Genomic DNA, 15,216 nt, shown 5'->3' on the forward strand with positions numbered 1-15,216 from the left:
CAATTCTCATGGACCCAGCACGGTAGCCTAGTGAGAGAGGAGTTAGAGTGGGTAGTAGGCAGTTAGGGTATTCTGGGTCCCCGAGTAAAAGAGAATTTCCCCACCATGTCTTGGATTCACCAGAGCACATCTCTTCCAAGGGACAAGGATGCTATTAGCATATCAATTCCCCACCTGAAGTATCGGCCACTACCTCTGGCCATTGTGGGAGGGCCTCAGGCCGATCTTTTTATCATTGAAAGGAGAGCAGGAAGAAGTAATACACATCTGCCCTAGGCCTGGAATGTCCTATGTCTGGCACCTCTGTGGCCTTTTGTCCCAAGGCCAGGTGCCATGGAAACTAGGAATTTTCTTTGTTCATGGAGAAACATCTTTGAGGGAAACCTTTAAAAGGTGCATTCCCCGCCATTAATACGGGTTCTCATTTTCCGGGACCCTGCACCCGTGTGGGAGTCTGGAAGAGGCTCTTGGCTGCTGGCTTTGGATCGGCTCATTCCCCAAGTGGCCACAACGACCTGAGCTGAGCCTATCTGAAGCCAGGAGCCTGGAGCTGCTTCCAGGTCTCCCATGTAGGTGCAGGGTTCCAAGGCTTTGGACTGTCCTCAACTGCTTTCCCAGGCCACAGGCAGGGAGCTAGATGGGAAGTGGAGCGGCTGGGACATGATCCAGCACCCATAATGGGATCCCAGCACAGCCAAGGTGAGGACTTTAGCCGCTAGGCGACCATGCCAGGGCCGTGTGTTATTTTTCAATGGATTATGTCATACTGTGACAAGTTTCCAATGTTAATTTCTAACTCGGTCTTTTTTGAGATAGATGACGGTACTTCCAAAAGGTCATGGAAAAATGAAGTTAAATTTTTTTGGTAAAAAAAAAAACAAAAACCCTTTATAATCCATGCTAAGAAGAGATCTTCAAATAATTCAGAAAAATATACACTATGTTTAAAAAAATTAATTTACACCAAAATAAACGTATCTGCTAATTCCACGGGCTCGTGAACTTGTATGACCATATCAAGAAAAGCAGGGATTTTAACAGGGGTTCTGAGACCAGGGAGGCAGGGGTTTTAACAGGGGTTCTGAGACCAGGGAGGCAGAGACCAGCACCCAGGGCTGAGCTCCACACTTACAGGCACTCTGGCTTTGCTCCGGAGGGGACCCCTGGGACCCTTCACCCTCCATCAGTGATGACCTTGGGTCCCAACAAGGAGGCAGAACGCCTGCAGCTGAACGCAGAGGTGTGGCGGGAGGTGGACCAGATGGCAGAGGAGGGGAGCAGACAAGAGGGGGATAGAAGGCAAGCGAGCCAGGAGCCTGGGTCACTTCCTCCTCCCTTTGCTCTGAGCCGCTCAGTAGGAAGCTAAGGGAGACTGCCCTCCTGAGAAGCTTTCAAGGTTAAGGAAGGTCAAAAGCGGGGAGACCAGCACCACGGCCCCTTCCCAAACACCCAACCGGCCCTGGGGTCCCTCACGCACAGAGAGGAGACAGAGCCCGGTGTCACCTAGGTCCCCACCACCGCACAACTGTCTGCCACTATTTACTGGAAATGCGACCCGGCTCATTGCAGGACACGCGTGGGAATACTTGCCCTGGCTGGAATCAGAAGCTTCGAGTACAGACCTTCATTAGAAGTCCATCTCCACAGATTTCCCTGTGGTTTTCAATTATTAGAGAGAACAAACATCTCCAATATTGGCCCTACAACGCCTGCAGCCTCATCCACGTCCTGCCAGATTCTGTGAGCTTTCCTAAGAGGTCGGCTTTCTCCAGGACCTGCACGCTGGGGAGCCTGAACAACCACTTTTTAAAAAAATGCTCCCAGCATGACCTTGAATTGGAAATCAGAAGATATGAATGTAATAGCTTTGGCACAACTACACAGTTATGGGGAAGCCAGCAAGCCAGGGTTCTGCCTGTGCCTGGCCTGCCTGGCCCTGGCTAAGGATTTGGTTCCAAGTTGGGGAACTTGCAGCTCACCATTAAAGTCATCCAAAAGTACATAGCGTAGCAGCAGGATGCCATCCTCCACTTGGGAAGACAGCAACCCAAGCCGCATCCTCCCTCAGTAGTTAGACCCTGCAGTTGGGAGGAGCCCCGGCTGCCTCCCCCACAGCTTGTAGAAGGCCTGGTTTGTTTTTTTAAAGTTCTAAAGATTTATTTTTAAAGTTGTGGAAGCAGGCAAGTTTTTCTACTCCTCCTTTCAGTAGGAAGGGGGTGGGGTTCAGTTGGTGCTTCCCGCCTGGGTAGCGGGGTACCTACAATGGAAGGACCCTCTGGGCGTGCATTGCTGGTCTTGGTGGCTTAGCTCAATCATTATAAACGACAGGTCCACTGAGAAGTTAGACAGGGGGACACGGCCCTGATTGTGGGTCCTGATGGCAACTTACAGAGGCGACCAGAGATCTGGGGAAGTGAGGCTGCAGCTGTGGACAGCATCTGCAAGCAGCAAGGCATGCACCCAGGTTCCGGGCTGGCTGCGGGTCGGCCTCCCCAGCCGGCACTGCAAGGTGTAACCAAATCGCCCCTTGCGCCCGCGGGGGCCAAGAGTCCCAAAGCTCCCGTGTCTTCGTCAAACCTCACCCTCCTGGGCTCCACGTAGAAGCCCCCATGGGGGCAAGAAGGGAGAGAATCGGCGCTCGGGAAAGTCCCCCTACCCCGAGGCCCGGAACCGCCGGGATGGGGCCATGAAGAGCCAGCGAGAGCTACCTTGTGACCCCTCTGCGCCTGTCAACCCCGGCAGCGCCCGCCCGGCCAGGGTGCACCCAAAGGCGCGCCCTCGCTTCCCCTTTAAGGCTTCCCGAAACTTTCCCCCTGTTATCCAAAGAGCCTCGTCACATCCGTTGGCTGCGGCCTGCGGGGCGCGTCCCGAGGAAATTCAGGACTCGAGTTTCCCGGGGAAGAGGCGCGGTCCTGGCCCCACGAGTGTGGGGAGTGCGTGCTCTGGGGCTCTGACCTTGGCCGCTGGGGCGTGGCCGGGGGCCTGTGCTCCGCGTCGCCGCCCGGCAGAGGCGGCAGCGGCTGGAGAACTTGCTCAACTTGGCTGTGCGCGCTGGGGCGGTCCCGGCGCCTCCGCCCCCTTCGGGCCTCCGCCTCCTCGGAGCCTCCTCCCCCGGGTCCTCCTCCCTGCCTGCGCCGCCGCCGGTGCCGATGCGCTCGCCGCCGTGTCCCGCAGCCGCGCAGTAGCCAGCAGTCTCGCAGCCCCCGCGCGCCCAAGTCGCTGAGCCGCGCAGCCGGACGGAGCCAGGCCGGGCCGAGGCGAGCCGGGCCGGGCTGGGCAGGGCGCGCTCCGGGCCCCGCCACGGGCATGGGCGCGCCGGCCCGGGCGCTGCTGCTGCCGCTGCTGGCCCAGTGGCTTCTGCGCGCAGTCCCGGTGCTGGCCCCCGCGCCCTTCACGTTGCCGCTCCGGGTGGCTACGGCCACGGGTGGCGGAGCTGCGCCCAGCCCCCGACCCGGGACTCCCGCCGCGCCCCGGGCCGACGGCCTGGCGCTCGCCCTGGAGCCCGCGGGGGGCGCCGCTAACTTCTTGGCCATGGTGGACAACCTGCAGGGCGACTCCGGCCGCGGCTACTACCTGGAGATGCTGCTCGGGACTCCCCCGCAGAAGGTAGGTCGGGGGACGCGCCCTCGCCAGCCCCTTCCTGGGTAAGGGGAAGGATTCTTGGGAACCAGTAGTGTTGGGGTTGCCCCCCTCGCCACAGTTGCCAGCGGGACGTAGGTCGAGGAAGCTGGGGCGCGACCCAGGGCTGTGCGCCCGGCTTTGGAACTTGAGAGCTCGCCGGGGAGGTGCTGGGCGGCGCGGGGAGACCCGAAAGTTGCCTCTGGCGCGATGCCCCGCGGGTCGAGCGGCGCCTCCGTCCCGGAGGAGACGGTGCCGCGGGGTCTGGGGAGAGAGGCCGCGGGTCCTGGCGGGGGGAATCACCTCAGGTGATACCCACCCCCATGCTGTCTCATGGCCGAAGAGGCGCGGGCGCGCATCCAGGCTGGCGGGAGCTCAGCCAAGAACCAGCCGGTCCCCGGTGGCTCGCCGGCTGCGGGAGGAGCGAGACGCGTGCGCCCCGCGCCCGTCTCCGAGAGGGCTTCGCAGCCTCCCCCGTGTGCCAGCGCCGTGCCCCGCCTCGAACTCCGCGGTGCGGCGTGAGACGCGCAGTCAGGCTAACCAGGGAGGAATCCGGGGCCGAGCAGTGCAGAGAGGAGCCAGGTGCTCGCCCGGGCATGCTCGTCTTCGGACTCGGGGGAGTTCGTCCGCCCCTCCTCCCTCCAGCTTCTAACCCAGGTGTCGTGTGAGGTCAGGTTTTCTCAGCTGAACGCACTAAAGATGACTTTATTTTTATTTTTAACGTTGTCATTTGGGTTTTTAAGACTGCAGCAACGGTTTTCCCCCATAAATAGCAGGTACTCATGACTTTTGTGTAACTCTAATTATTCAAGACTTTCAGAGGAAAGACATGAGCTGTTAATTCTTTTAAAAAAGGAAACTCAAGTCCTGGAGCTATTTAATTAGGGTGGGTTTTTTTTTTTCTCTCTCTAACCTTCAGAAGGCTGTGCTGTGGCGGCCAACTTTGATCCCAGTTGCCTTTCAGCTTGGTCATGGGACTCCTCGTGAGGGTCCCAAGGGGGAATGGTGGCTGGAGGGAGGGCAGGGTGCGTGGGAAAGAGTCAGCTGAGAAGCCAAGCCGGCCTCAGGCCTGGCGTGCTCCTGACCCACCGCAAACCCAGCCCGGGGGGAGGACCTTGTGACTCCTGTGTAAGCTGTGAGCCGGGGTGTGGAACGCGCGCCCTGACGGATAAAGACCCAGGCCAGTTTTGGAGTGGGAGCGATTTTCTCTACCGGAGGACATAGGGGGCTTCGAAAAAGCCTGAGACATCACACATGCCCTGTTTCTTCTTTTAAAGATTTATTTTGGCAGAGTGACAGGGAGCTTCTGTCTGCTGGTTCACTTCCATGGCTGCCTACCATGCCTGCCAGGGCTGGCCCGCCATGAAGCCCCTGGCTGGCAGGCGCGGCACCTTGGGCCACCCGGAGGCCGGCCGCCTTCTCAGGCTCAGTAGAGGGGGTGCGGGATTGGAGGCAGTGCAGCTCCTTTGTGGCTGCCACAACAGCAGCCCCACACCTTGTCTTTGAATTGCATTTTCCATGAACCTTCGAAGCCCCCGTGTCCAGGAGGTTTTGTCAGATGCGAGTCCCTGATTCAAGCATCTGTTTGAGGAAGGGAAAGACCTCCAGCGGCCGAAGTACCTCTCCTGAGGGGAGGGAGGGGCTTTTGTAAGTAATAGCTTGCCTTGGTAAATTAATTCATTGACCTTTACTCTAAAATGCTGAAGTTTAATTAATTTAATGAGCAGGAATGTATTGAGTGCTTATGCTCACATCTTTAGCACTGCCAAGCAAAGAAGCAGTTCATTCAAGGTTAGGTCTCAGTTCAACTTTGGCTTGTCTCCAGGTGACTGATTTTTACAAAAACAGATTGAACTTGGACAAACACACCTCCCTCCTGGCCTGATGTAGAATCCACACCTGAGGTGCAAACTTAAGTGTTGGTGCCTGGGGCAGTGGGATCACCTGTGGTCACCTGCAGGCGATAAGTTTTAAATCAGATGGATTTTGTTGTTGTTGTTGTTGTTATTTCCAGTCTAGCCAAGCTGATTCCCCAAAGACTCAAATAAAAAATTGCTTAGGTGGTGAGAACAGAGGCATTGTCCATTCCAGCCATGGACGACGCATGGGTGTTCCTGGGCTTACGGCAGCATCACAGCGTGTAGGGGCTGGATTCAGGGCGAGCACCGTGCCGTGGGCCACGGGTACACTTCTTGGGAGATCCGGGAGGCACCACCTGCCCACCCCGGGGCGAGTGCTCACATCTGCACTTGGGATGCAGCTTGGCAGGATCAGACGACCTGCCAGGACCATGGGGCAAGGAAGTTCAGGCAGCAAGCTGGGAGCTGGATGGAAGAAGCCAGGTTCTGCTCTCCCAGGCAGACAGTTGCTCCCCCGCCGGCCCCTGGACTGCTCACCTTCGCTCTGCTGGGTACCGCTGGGGACAAGCGGCTGCTGAGTGACTGGATCCGAGTATGCACGTGACAGAACTGGAGGCAGGGGACCAGGAGTCAGGGCGCTACACATGCCGGCTCCCCATGCAAAGCTAACACCAGTCCTTACAGCAAGAACAGGTGGAGGTCCTGGTGCAGTGGGCCATAGCCCGCTGTTCCACCCTGGGACCCTGCATGGGTCATGGACGTCTGCCCAGAAGGCCCCACGTGAGGCATGGAGCCCGTGGGCCGGTGAGCAGGCCCAGGTTGGCATGGAGATGGAGCCAGGGGTTGCTCAGTGATACCATTAGGTGACTCCTTTCCAAAAGCAGCCGGCTAGTGTCTGCGAGAACTATGCAATTTGGTCTTATTAATAATAATAATGGTGTTCTAAAGTGATTATAATTACAGCAATTTCCATTATTTTTTTAAAAAAAAGGACGTTCATGCTAACATCATACTTCTCCCTGAAGCTGGGGAGAGGTCTACCAGCCTGCACCGTGCAGTGGCTTCAGAAAGGCTTTTGGATCTGGGTGGGGAAGAGTTTCTGTCACCTCCAGCCATCTGGAGACATAGCCAAGCTCCTAGAATGTGGACGCGGGACACCGGTCTCACGGCTTGTTTCAGCTCATGCTCTGATCATGCTGCTGTGCGTGACCATCGGTGCCTTAGTATGCAGGTATTTTTCAGGACTTGACCTTGGAGCTAAGGCCCAAGCACGTGCAGTTTGAGTTTGTGGTGAGAACAAACCAACCAGGGTATTCTGTGGGCACCATGCTGGCTGTAGGTGAGGCTGGGAAGCCATCAGGGCAAAGAAGGAATGTGACTGGAGGGGGCTGAGCCGGCGTGTACCTGGCTCCCCCTCCCGAGAGCAGAGAAAAACTATAGAAGGCTCTGGAACTGCAGACAGTTCACGAGGGACCCGGGAGGTGGCCCAGAGCAGCCAGAGGCAGGGAGCCAGAATACTGTTGCTCACCCGGCGGGGCTCGGGCCCCATGCTGGGTGTTTTGCGTGATCCGCTGCGGCTTGTGATAGAATTTGCACTTTTTCGGCTTTGGGGTAGGTTAGCTGTGATTCAGAGGGACAGGGAAGCAGTCAGCACAGCCTCCTTGCTGTGGGCCAGCCCGTGTGGTGGCAAGTTCCGGTTGTCTGCTGGTGCTGGCCGTCTCCCTTGGCTGCCAGAGCTTTGGCTGCCTTGGGCTGTGCAAGGCCAGGGTTGCCACACCCTAGGGGACCTGCACCTGCCAACGGTGGTTTCTCAGCTCATGGTCCTGGCAGCTGGAAGTACACTGAGCAGGGAACTGCCCCTGCTGAGGACCCGCAGGAGAGGGGTGCTCCTTCCTGCCTCTTCAGGACGCCTGGAGGCTCATGGCTGTGTCACTCCAGTCCTCACCTCCACCTTTGCACTGCCTTCTCACGCACCCTGCCTGCCTCTTGTCCTGACCATACTGCAAGACCTCCCCTTTGCACGGAAAGTGCTGGCTGGGGTCAGGACACAAGTTCAACCGATGTTTATAGTTACATAGATTTTTCTTTTCTTCTCTTTCACTCCCACCTTTTAATTACCAATAATTTCAGTTTGGAAGTCTGGTGTATTTTTTTCATCAGTGGCAATGAGCAGATGGTGGTGTTGGCGCAGTCCAAGCAAGAGCCGTGGCAAGATAGTGCACTGGGGGTGGGGGCTTCTGCATTTCCGTGCCCCCTGTTGGCTTCCCCACCATAGAGAGTGGCTGCTCAGTCGGCTGTGTGCCGTGGGGCTGCACTCGCTCATTCTGTGAGTACTGGGATTCGTGGGTGAGATGGAATAAACCGATCCAGTGTGCGTAAGCTTGGACTGATACATTTAAAGATGGCTTAGTGGCTAAATCCTCACCTTGCTTGCATGCCCGGGATCCCATATGGGCACCAGTTCTAATCCCGGCAGCTCCACTTCCCACCCAGCTCCCTGCTTGTGGCCTGGGAAAGCAGTTGAGGACAGCCCAACGCCTTGGGACCCTGCCACCCACGTGGGAGACCTGGAAAAGGCTCCTGTTTCCTGGCTTCAGGTTAGCTCAGCTCTGGCCACTGCGGCTACTTGGAGAGTGAACAAGCAGACAGAAGATTTTTCTGTCTCTCCTTTTCTCTCTACATCTGCTTTTCTAATAAAAATATATATTTCTTAAAGTATTGATTTAAGGGAGAGTGAGAATGCATCTTGCCAGCCTGCTGGTTCACCCTGTACCTGCCCATAGCAGCCAGGGCGGGCTGGACCAAAGCCACAGGCCAGGGTGCTCCATCCAGGTCCCCCACGTGGACAGTACATAGCCAGCTGCTGCCTGCCAGGGTACACACACAGCTGGACCCATGGACCAGAGCAGGTGTCTACAGGTGCGTTCATAACCTCCGCCGCGCCTCTCTCTTCTTCCTCCTGATTCCTTTAGTTGCAGGAAGGGGGCGTCACTTCTTCTTGGTTGCTCCTTCTTCTGGAATCTTGCTGGCCCCTCCTTCTGAGAGTCAAAAAGGAAAGCATGGGATGGCTAGCAGGACTGGGGCTTGTCCTGTGTGCTGGAGGCATGCAGCTGTGCGGGACCCGCATGGGGAGTGTGGAGCTGGCAGATAGGTGGGGCTGGCCCTGCGTCTGTGTGCTGCCGAACAGGGCAAGTTCGGCCTTTGGCTCCTGGATCCAAGGTGCGGCTTGCCCAGGGCAAGGGTTGGGTTGATGGCTGCTGCCGACCCCTGTGTCATCCTCACTGGCAGTGACCCTGCGTGCTGGTGAGCGGCCCACCTAAGGTTCTCCCATCACACCTGGAAGTGACCAGCTGCTTGTCTTTGGCCCCTTGCCCTCTGCCATGGGCATTTTCTGGTCACCTGTAGTGCTTGTCCAGCCGAGGCCAGACATTGGATCTATTCATACCTTAGAAACTCCAGCGGGCACCTTGGAGCACCCAGCATACCTGGGCAGGTGGGCAGCCCTGCACAGCCCTGCACAGCCTCTGGGTATGAAGCCAAGTTCACGGATCTTCCATCTGTGAGAGGACACACAGGGTGGGCAACTGGCTGTGGCTTGATTCTGTCCCGCACTGAATGTTGGCTATTTTTTTTTTAACTGATTGCTATTTCATAATAAATGTCACTTTTTGCTTTTAAACTCTCAAAAGAAAAATACTCTGTGTGCAGACACCCAGGAAACAAAGTGAGCCATTTGGTTTGGAGTGGATGCTGGCTGGTCTAGCACAGGTTCCAGGGTTATGAGGAAGCAGAGGGACTGGGCATCAGCCAAACCCTGGCCTTGGCAACTCCGGGGGGAGCCAGCTGACCAGAGCAGCCCCTCCAGGGATCTAAGGACCACACCCCAAGCCTTGGAGAGACGGCAGTGTCTGAGCCAAAGCAGGCACGGACTTCTGAAGTCCTTCACATGGCATCGTGCCGCCTCCCCGGGGGATGAACAGGGAAGCAGGTGGCATGGCGGCTTGCACAGGGCTTCAGCGGCCAGGTCCCGATCTGCCATTGGCCAGCTCCTGGAGGACAAGTTTTCTGTCCTGTGTGTCTCCTTGTCGGTCAGGGCTTTTGGCCCAGTGACCCCAGGATCCCTCCTAGAAGCCCGGGGACTGTGCAGTCAGGTACCTCGTGTGGGAACTTGCCGTGGGGTGATGTCTGTCCTCACTCCGATGCTGCCTTACCTGAACACAGGACGGTGGCCGCTTCCCAGAGGGCGCACATGGCATTGTTCCTTCCCAGACCAGCTAGCCAAGACTCTTGCGACAGACTTGGTGGTAAATACAGACCCAGGCCTTGGGCGCAGCAGGTGGGATGGCCGTGCCCCACCTGGGCATCACGTTCCTACATTCAAGACCCACCCTTGCTTCTGATCCGCCTTTAAGCTAATGAGCCCCTGGGCAGGTAGTGGAAGATGGCCCTGCCACGCGGGTGGGTGGCACAGAGCCAAGCTCCTGGCTTCAGCTTGGCCCAGCTCTGGCTGTTTGGGGTATTTGGAAAGTTAACCGATGAATACAAAAAAATCTCTTTTCCTGTCTCAAATATATTAAAATAAGCCCATAAATGCATGCAGACTCCCAGGACCTGGTTTGCCCAGGCTTACTGGAGGGATGGTGCCAAGGCCTGGCCACCCTAGCACACCTAGCATACGGGAGGCAGCAGGTGCTGGCCAGTACGCGTGAGCAAGAGCTGGGTGGAGTTCCTGGCCCGGCTCTGACTATTGAACCATTTGTGGATTGTAAACCAGCAGACATAAGATCTTTCTCTTTCTCTTTCTCTCCCTCCTTCCCTCCCTCCCTCTCTCCTTTCTTTTCTCCCTCCCTCCCTCCTTCTCTCTCTCTCATTAGGCAAGCAGAACCTCTGCTCTTCCTGTCACATTAGGTCCCCGTGGCCTCCTGGCAGTTGCACAGAGTCTGGCACAGCCTCCTGTGTGCTTCACATCGCCGGTGAGAGGTGGCAGCCTGCAGTCCCCGCGCAGGCCCCGTTGCACTGCTGTCCTGTTCCTGGCCTCACATGCTTCTTCCCAGGTGCCTTAAGGCGCTTAAGGAGGCCGTGAACGAGGACAACCAATTTGACCTAGACTCAGCATTTATTAAACACCCACCTTATGCCAGGACCCACTCTCAGCCCCTCAGTGCAACAGCCAAAGACGGCCTTGCGTCTTCTTAGAACCTTGACTTGTTAGAAAGCTTGCCAAGACAGCCGATGGCATCCCCCTGCTGGGGGTGACTGGGCGTTGGGGGGGCCTGCTGAGCTGAGGCTGGCCTGATGAGGACCGAGCCTTGGGAAGCTGGAGGCGTTGGTGTTCTGGATGAAGCAGGGAGCTCAACACCACAGGGGAGAGCAGGCCTGTGCTGTAAGTGCACATGTGTGCATGGCCCCTGTGCCACGCCCTCAGCATTGGCTATGAGAACACGTGTGTGCATGGCCCCTGTGCCACTCCCTGAGCGTTGGCTGTGAGAGCATGAGTGTGCATGGCCCTGTGCCACGCCCTGAGCGTTGGCTGTGTGTGAGTGCATGTGTGTGCATGTCCCCTGTGCCACGCCCTGAGCATTGGCTATGAGAGCACGTGTGTGCATGGCCCCTGTGCCACGCCCTGAGCGTTGGCTGTGTGTGAGAGCACATGGGTGTAGCTCTTCCTTCGTCTGCTGTGTGTTATATGGTGAGGGTCCATTAGGACAAACGTTTCTCAAAGAGTGTGGGAATGTTGGACAGCGCTGGTTCCAGGCTGTGTGTGTGAGGGGCGAGGAGTTGGGGACTGGCATACTTTGAGGGGATCTGAATTACAAAGGAAAATCACCCGGCGAGTGCCCAGGGCTGGGGAAGTCGGGGAGACCTCTGAGGCCTCAGGGGCGTTTCTCACCAGTGCCCCGGTCAGGTTCCTCTGCCTCAGAGCCCAGGCGGTTTATCTCAGAGGGAGTCCCAGGGGCCGTGGGCGAGGCAGTGCCTGGGATGGACCAGGCTGTAGTTGTTGCAGCTGGAGCCTGTCCAGCTGCTCTGGGAGGGGGAGTCTAGTCCTCAGCTGTCCCCACAGACAGGAGGGTGGCTGGTTGTTCATCACACACCTGTGCCTGTTGCAAGCTGGAGTGCATTCCCATGAGTGCTGCTTGCAAATGGACACTCTGCTCAGGTGCACTGGAGTGGCGGGGCCGCAATGGGCCCAGGTCAGGCTGACATCAAGCAATGAAAGAGAAAATAGTGGGCTCTATTAGGTGCCTTTGAGAGCCACTGTGTTGGGCTTTAAAACTGTGTCCGGAAGGCGAGGATGTGAGGTGCAGGGTGCTGAGCAGTAGGAGACATGTGGAAGTGGAGTGCCAGGGAGACGGCACTGCAGGTCAGAAGCCGCCGCCACAACTCCTTTGAACACTGAGCGAGGCGGACATCAGGGGATTCAAAAGCTTTCGGCTGCGGCCCGTTGCTGAGGTCTGCAGAGGGCAGTTCCCCAAACATCCGCTGGGCATCACAGCATGTCCTGCCAGGTTTCACTGTCTCCTGGGCAGCATCCCCCCTGGTTAGGCACGGCGTGCGGGTGCTGCGGTCAGCAGCCTCAGCAGTGGGATGGCAGTGATGTGTGCGTGTCCGAGTTCTGTACAAAACAGTTTAAAAGAATTAATAGAAGCTTCTAGAATAAAGAAAGGTGGATATGTGTTTCAGGCTCCACGTTAGGATTCAGGTAAGATGTTCATGAAGTGGAAGAGGAGAAGCTGTGTGAATGTATTCTGGAAGGAAAGGCTGTGGATACAGGGAGCCGAACCTGCCTGTGCAACCTTCATCAGGGCCAGCCCATGCACAGGATGTCCAAGGCCATCATTACCAGCCCCACTCACCCCTGCTCATCCCCATTCACCTCCCATTCACCCCCACTTGCCCCCTACACTCGCGCACTCCCAGCTCAGCTCCATCCTGCAGCCTCCGCCCCATGCAGTGAGCTGGTCTGATCTGTTGACACACCAGCCCTGAGCATGGTGTAACAGTTTCCCCTGGGGCCCAGGTGAGCAGAAGCGGAGGCAGCAGGCTTCAGGCCACTCCCAGGGATGTGGCAGGCTGCCCTGTGCAGGAGGATGAGGGAACCAGTGAGGCACTTCTTGAAACACGCCTGTGTCCCGAAGAAACATTATATTATCCGTGCAGTGTGTGTGCGCATTTTAGCTTGACCCTGCAGCCCCTGGGGGCAGCTTCTGTTACCTGGTCCTCGCCCTCCCTGTCTCCATAGGCTGCCTGCTGGGCTGTGTACCCAGGGTGGAGTCCCTGTGTCCCGAGGCTCCACCCTGTCCTGGACACGTCAGCCCCGCCCAGGGAGAGCAGGGCTGAGGGGAGATGCCCTGGCCTGCCCCAGGGCAAGGAGCTGACCCTTCTCCCTGCTGACTCCTTAGCCATGGGGGTCTGGTGATGATGTGGGAGTCTTTTCAGCACAGACATCCCTCCCGTTCTGAGGAATGTTCTAGTCACTGCCAGCTCTTTCTTCTTGGACCTCCTCTTTTTTTTATTTTTAATCTTTGATGATGTTTACACAGTTGATCTGGGTGGGAAGGGCCAAGGAGTAGGGGAATGTGGGTGAGACCAAAGTTTCCAAATTTCCTTTTTTTCTTCCTGTGTCTGGGGAAGGATGGGCATAAGGGAGACGCTGCACCCAGCCTCCCAGCCGCCCCAGCACCCAGGGTTGGGGATGGGCCACCCAATGTCATCCCAGTGTTCCCAGTGTGGAGACTGCTCCGAGGGCTCTGCTCAGGTGGTTTCAGTGGTTCTGAAATGCTGTCGATTTCCTGAACCAAGGACAAGGAACTCCTTCCAAGGTCCGTTGACTGACAGTCCAACCCAGAGTCTCCATCCGCCCAGATACTGGCTGTCAATGCTTGCTGGGGTCGTTGACCAATTTGTTCTGTCCTCCTCCTCTGCTATGGTACCGGCTGCCCTGTGCAGGCTCCATGTCGTCTGGGCATGCCGTCCACTGCTCCATTTGAGCCACTGAGGAGACCCAGCTGTGACACAGGCACTCCACCATCAGACCACAGATCCGATGATTCTCTCTGCGGTTGGGGTTCTGAGTCCAGCAGTTCAGTTGGGGGATTCCCCAAAGAAATCTTACCTGGCTCTTGTGTGTGCCTACAGTGCGGGCCTCGGACCTCCTCTCCTCCCGTTGGGTCCTCTGGCTTGCTTTCTCCAGCATCCAGCTCTGCCCGCCCTCCCCCTCTCCCTCTCCCTCCCCCTCTCCCTCCCCCTCCCTCTCTCCCTCTTCCCTCCCCTTTCCCCTCCCCCTGTCCCCCACTCTTCAGGTTGCCATTGATGGCAGAACTCTGCTTCTGTGTGTTCTTCGATGCTGCGACCCTGTTCTCGTCGTAGTTGCTGTTCTGTTTCTGGGGAAACCCAGTGTGGTTTCTGTCCCCACCCGGTGCCTTCCTCAGTGTGTGGTTTTGCGTCATACCATGAGGTTGCATTCCTGGCTGCATGTTGTATCTGAAAGACAAACATTGAAAGACTGGCTGGGGGTGAGGGGAGTGGAGCATGGTACCATGGCATGGACTAAGCCTCAGACTGTGATGCTAGCATCCCATGTGGGCTGTGATCTGAGTCCTGGCTGCTCTGCTGTCGATCAGGCCTTCTGCTGACGCACCTGGGAAAGCAGCAGCAGATGACCTAGGTGGGAGACCCGGATGGAGCTCCTGGCACCCGCGTTAGACCGGTCCAGCTCCTGCCGTTATGGCCATTGGCGAGTGAGCCGGTGGGTGGAAGATCTCTCTGCCTCTAGTAGTACTTTTTTATGTGAAAAAACCAAAGGCTGGCCGGGAATACGGTGCCGTGTACACACGAGGCACAGCAGTGTGCTCTCAGTCCTTGCCCACTCTCGGCTGTGACGAGGTATTCCGTGTTGTGTGACCATGTCTTGCACTGAAACAAATGCCTTCTGCCCTTTGCACTCCGTGGTCGGAACCTTTCACCAGGTGGCTGGGTGACCCCGGGCCCTGTGGCCGGAGCGTTTCGCCGGGCAGCTCATGGGCCGTGGGCCCTACGTGGGGATCCATCAGGGCAGCTTGTGCCTCCCTAGCTACAGGGGCAAGTATGGCCGGCGTCCTACCCTCTCCTCCTCCTGACCACCCGTGCTGAAAATGCAAAGATGGGGCATGAGGAGGTGGCGCTCAGAAAAACCACCCTCTCCTTTAGTTCACGTTCCCCACCAGTGTCTCAAAGCCCCCTGCGCAGCCAGCCTCGGCCTTCAGGGCCAGCAGGGCCAGCAGGGCCAGCAGGGTGGCTGCTGCGAGTTGCCCGGATCTGTGCACCCGTTACCCGTGACTTGGGACACGTAGCCAGTTCCCTGTTCAGAAGATCCAGCCTTCCTTGTTGAGCCACACTCAGTCTGTAGTTTCCTGTTGAACTTAGCAGCCAACAATATTCCACATGACACACCCTCACAAGCTTTTAGGAAACACATTAAGAAATTATGAATTTTTTTCAAAAAAAGCAATTTTCCATTTCCCTCTTCTCAGTATTGCCAGGGTGTGGGAGGCAGTGATGGAAGGTCTTGTTTCTGTATTTGAGGGGCAGGAGGACAGGGAGGGCAGCTGCTGGGGACAGGTTCCTTCTGCTGGTTCACTTCCCAGATGGCGCAGTGGCCGGAGGAGGCAGCCCAGAGCGTAGTGGAGGGCTCCTGCGGGGGCAGGAACTGGGGGGCTTCAACTACCACCCTGCCCGACTAGGAGGTTAGAGTCAGGAGTTA

General features: G+C 57.2%; 1 protein-coding gene across 2 annotated transcripts in view; it reads left to right on the forward strand.

The window, feature by feature from the left end:
• The first annotated feature begins 3,288 nt into the window (after positions 1-3,288).
• The window catches only part of BACE2 (beta-secretase 2), a 56,231-nt gene continuing 44,303 nt past the window's right edge, over positions 3,289-15,216 (forward strand). For both annotated transcript variants that reach the window (XM_040986645.1, XM_040986647.1), the window contains exon 1: positions 3,289-3,606. In XM_040986645.1, the coding sequence (XP_040842579.1) occupies positions 3,307-3,606 (300 nt within the window). In that variant the 5' untranslated portion in view covers positions 3,289-3,306. The remainder of the gene's footprint in view (positions 3,607-15,216) is intronic.

Source organism: Ochotona curzoniae, unplaced genomic scaffold (assembly GCF_017591425.1).
Source record: "Ochotona curzoniae isolate NIBS_2020 unplaced genomic scaffold, NIBS_Ocur_1.0 contig_4516, whole genome shotgun sequence".
Classification (NCBI taxonomy): Eukaryota; Metazoa; Chordata; class Mammalia; order Lagomorpha; family Ochotonidae; genus Ochotona; species Ochotona curzoniae.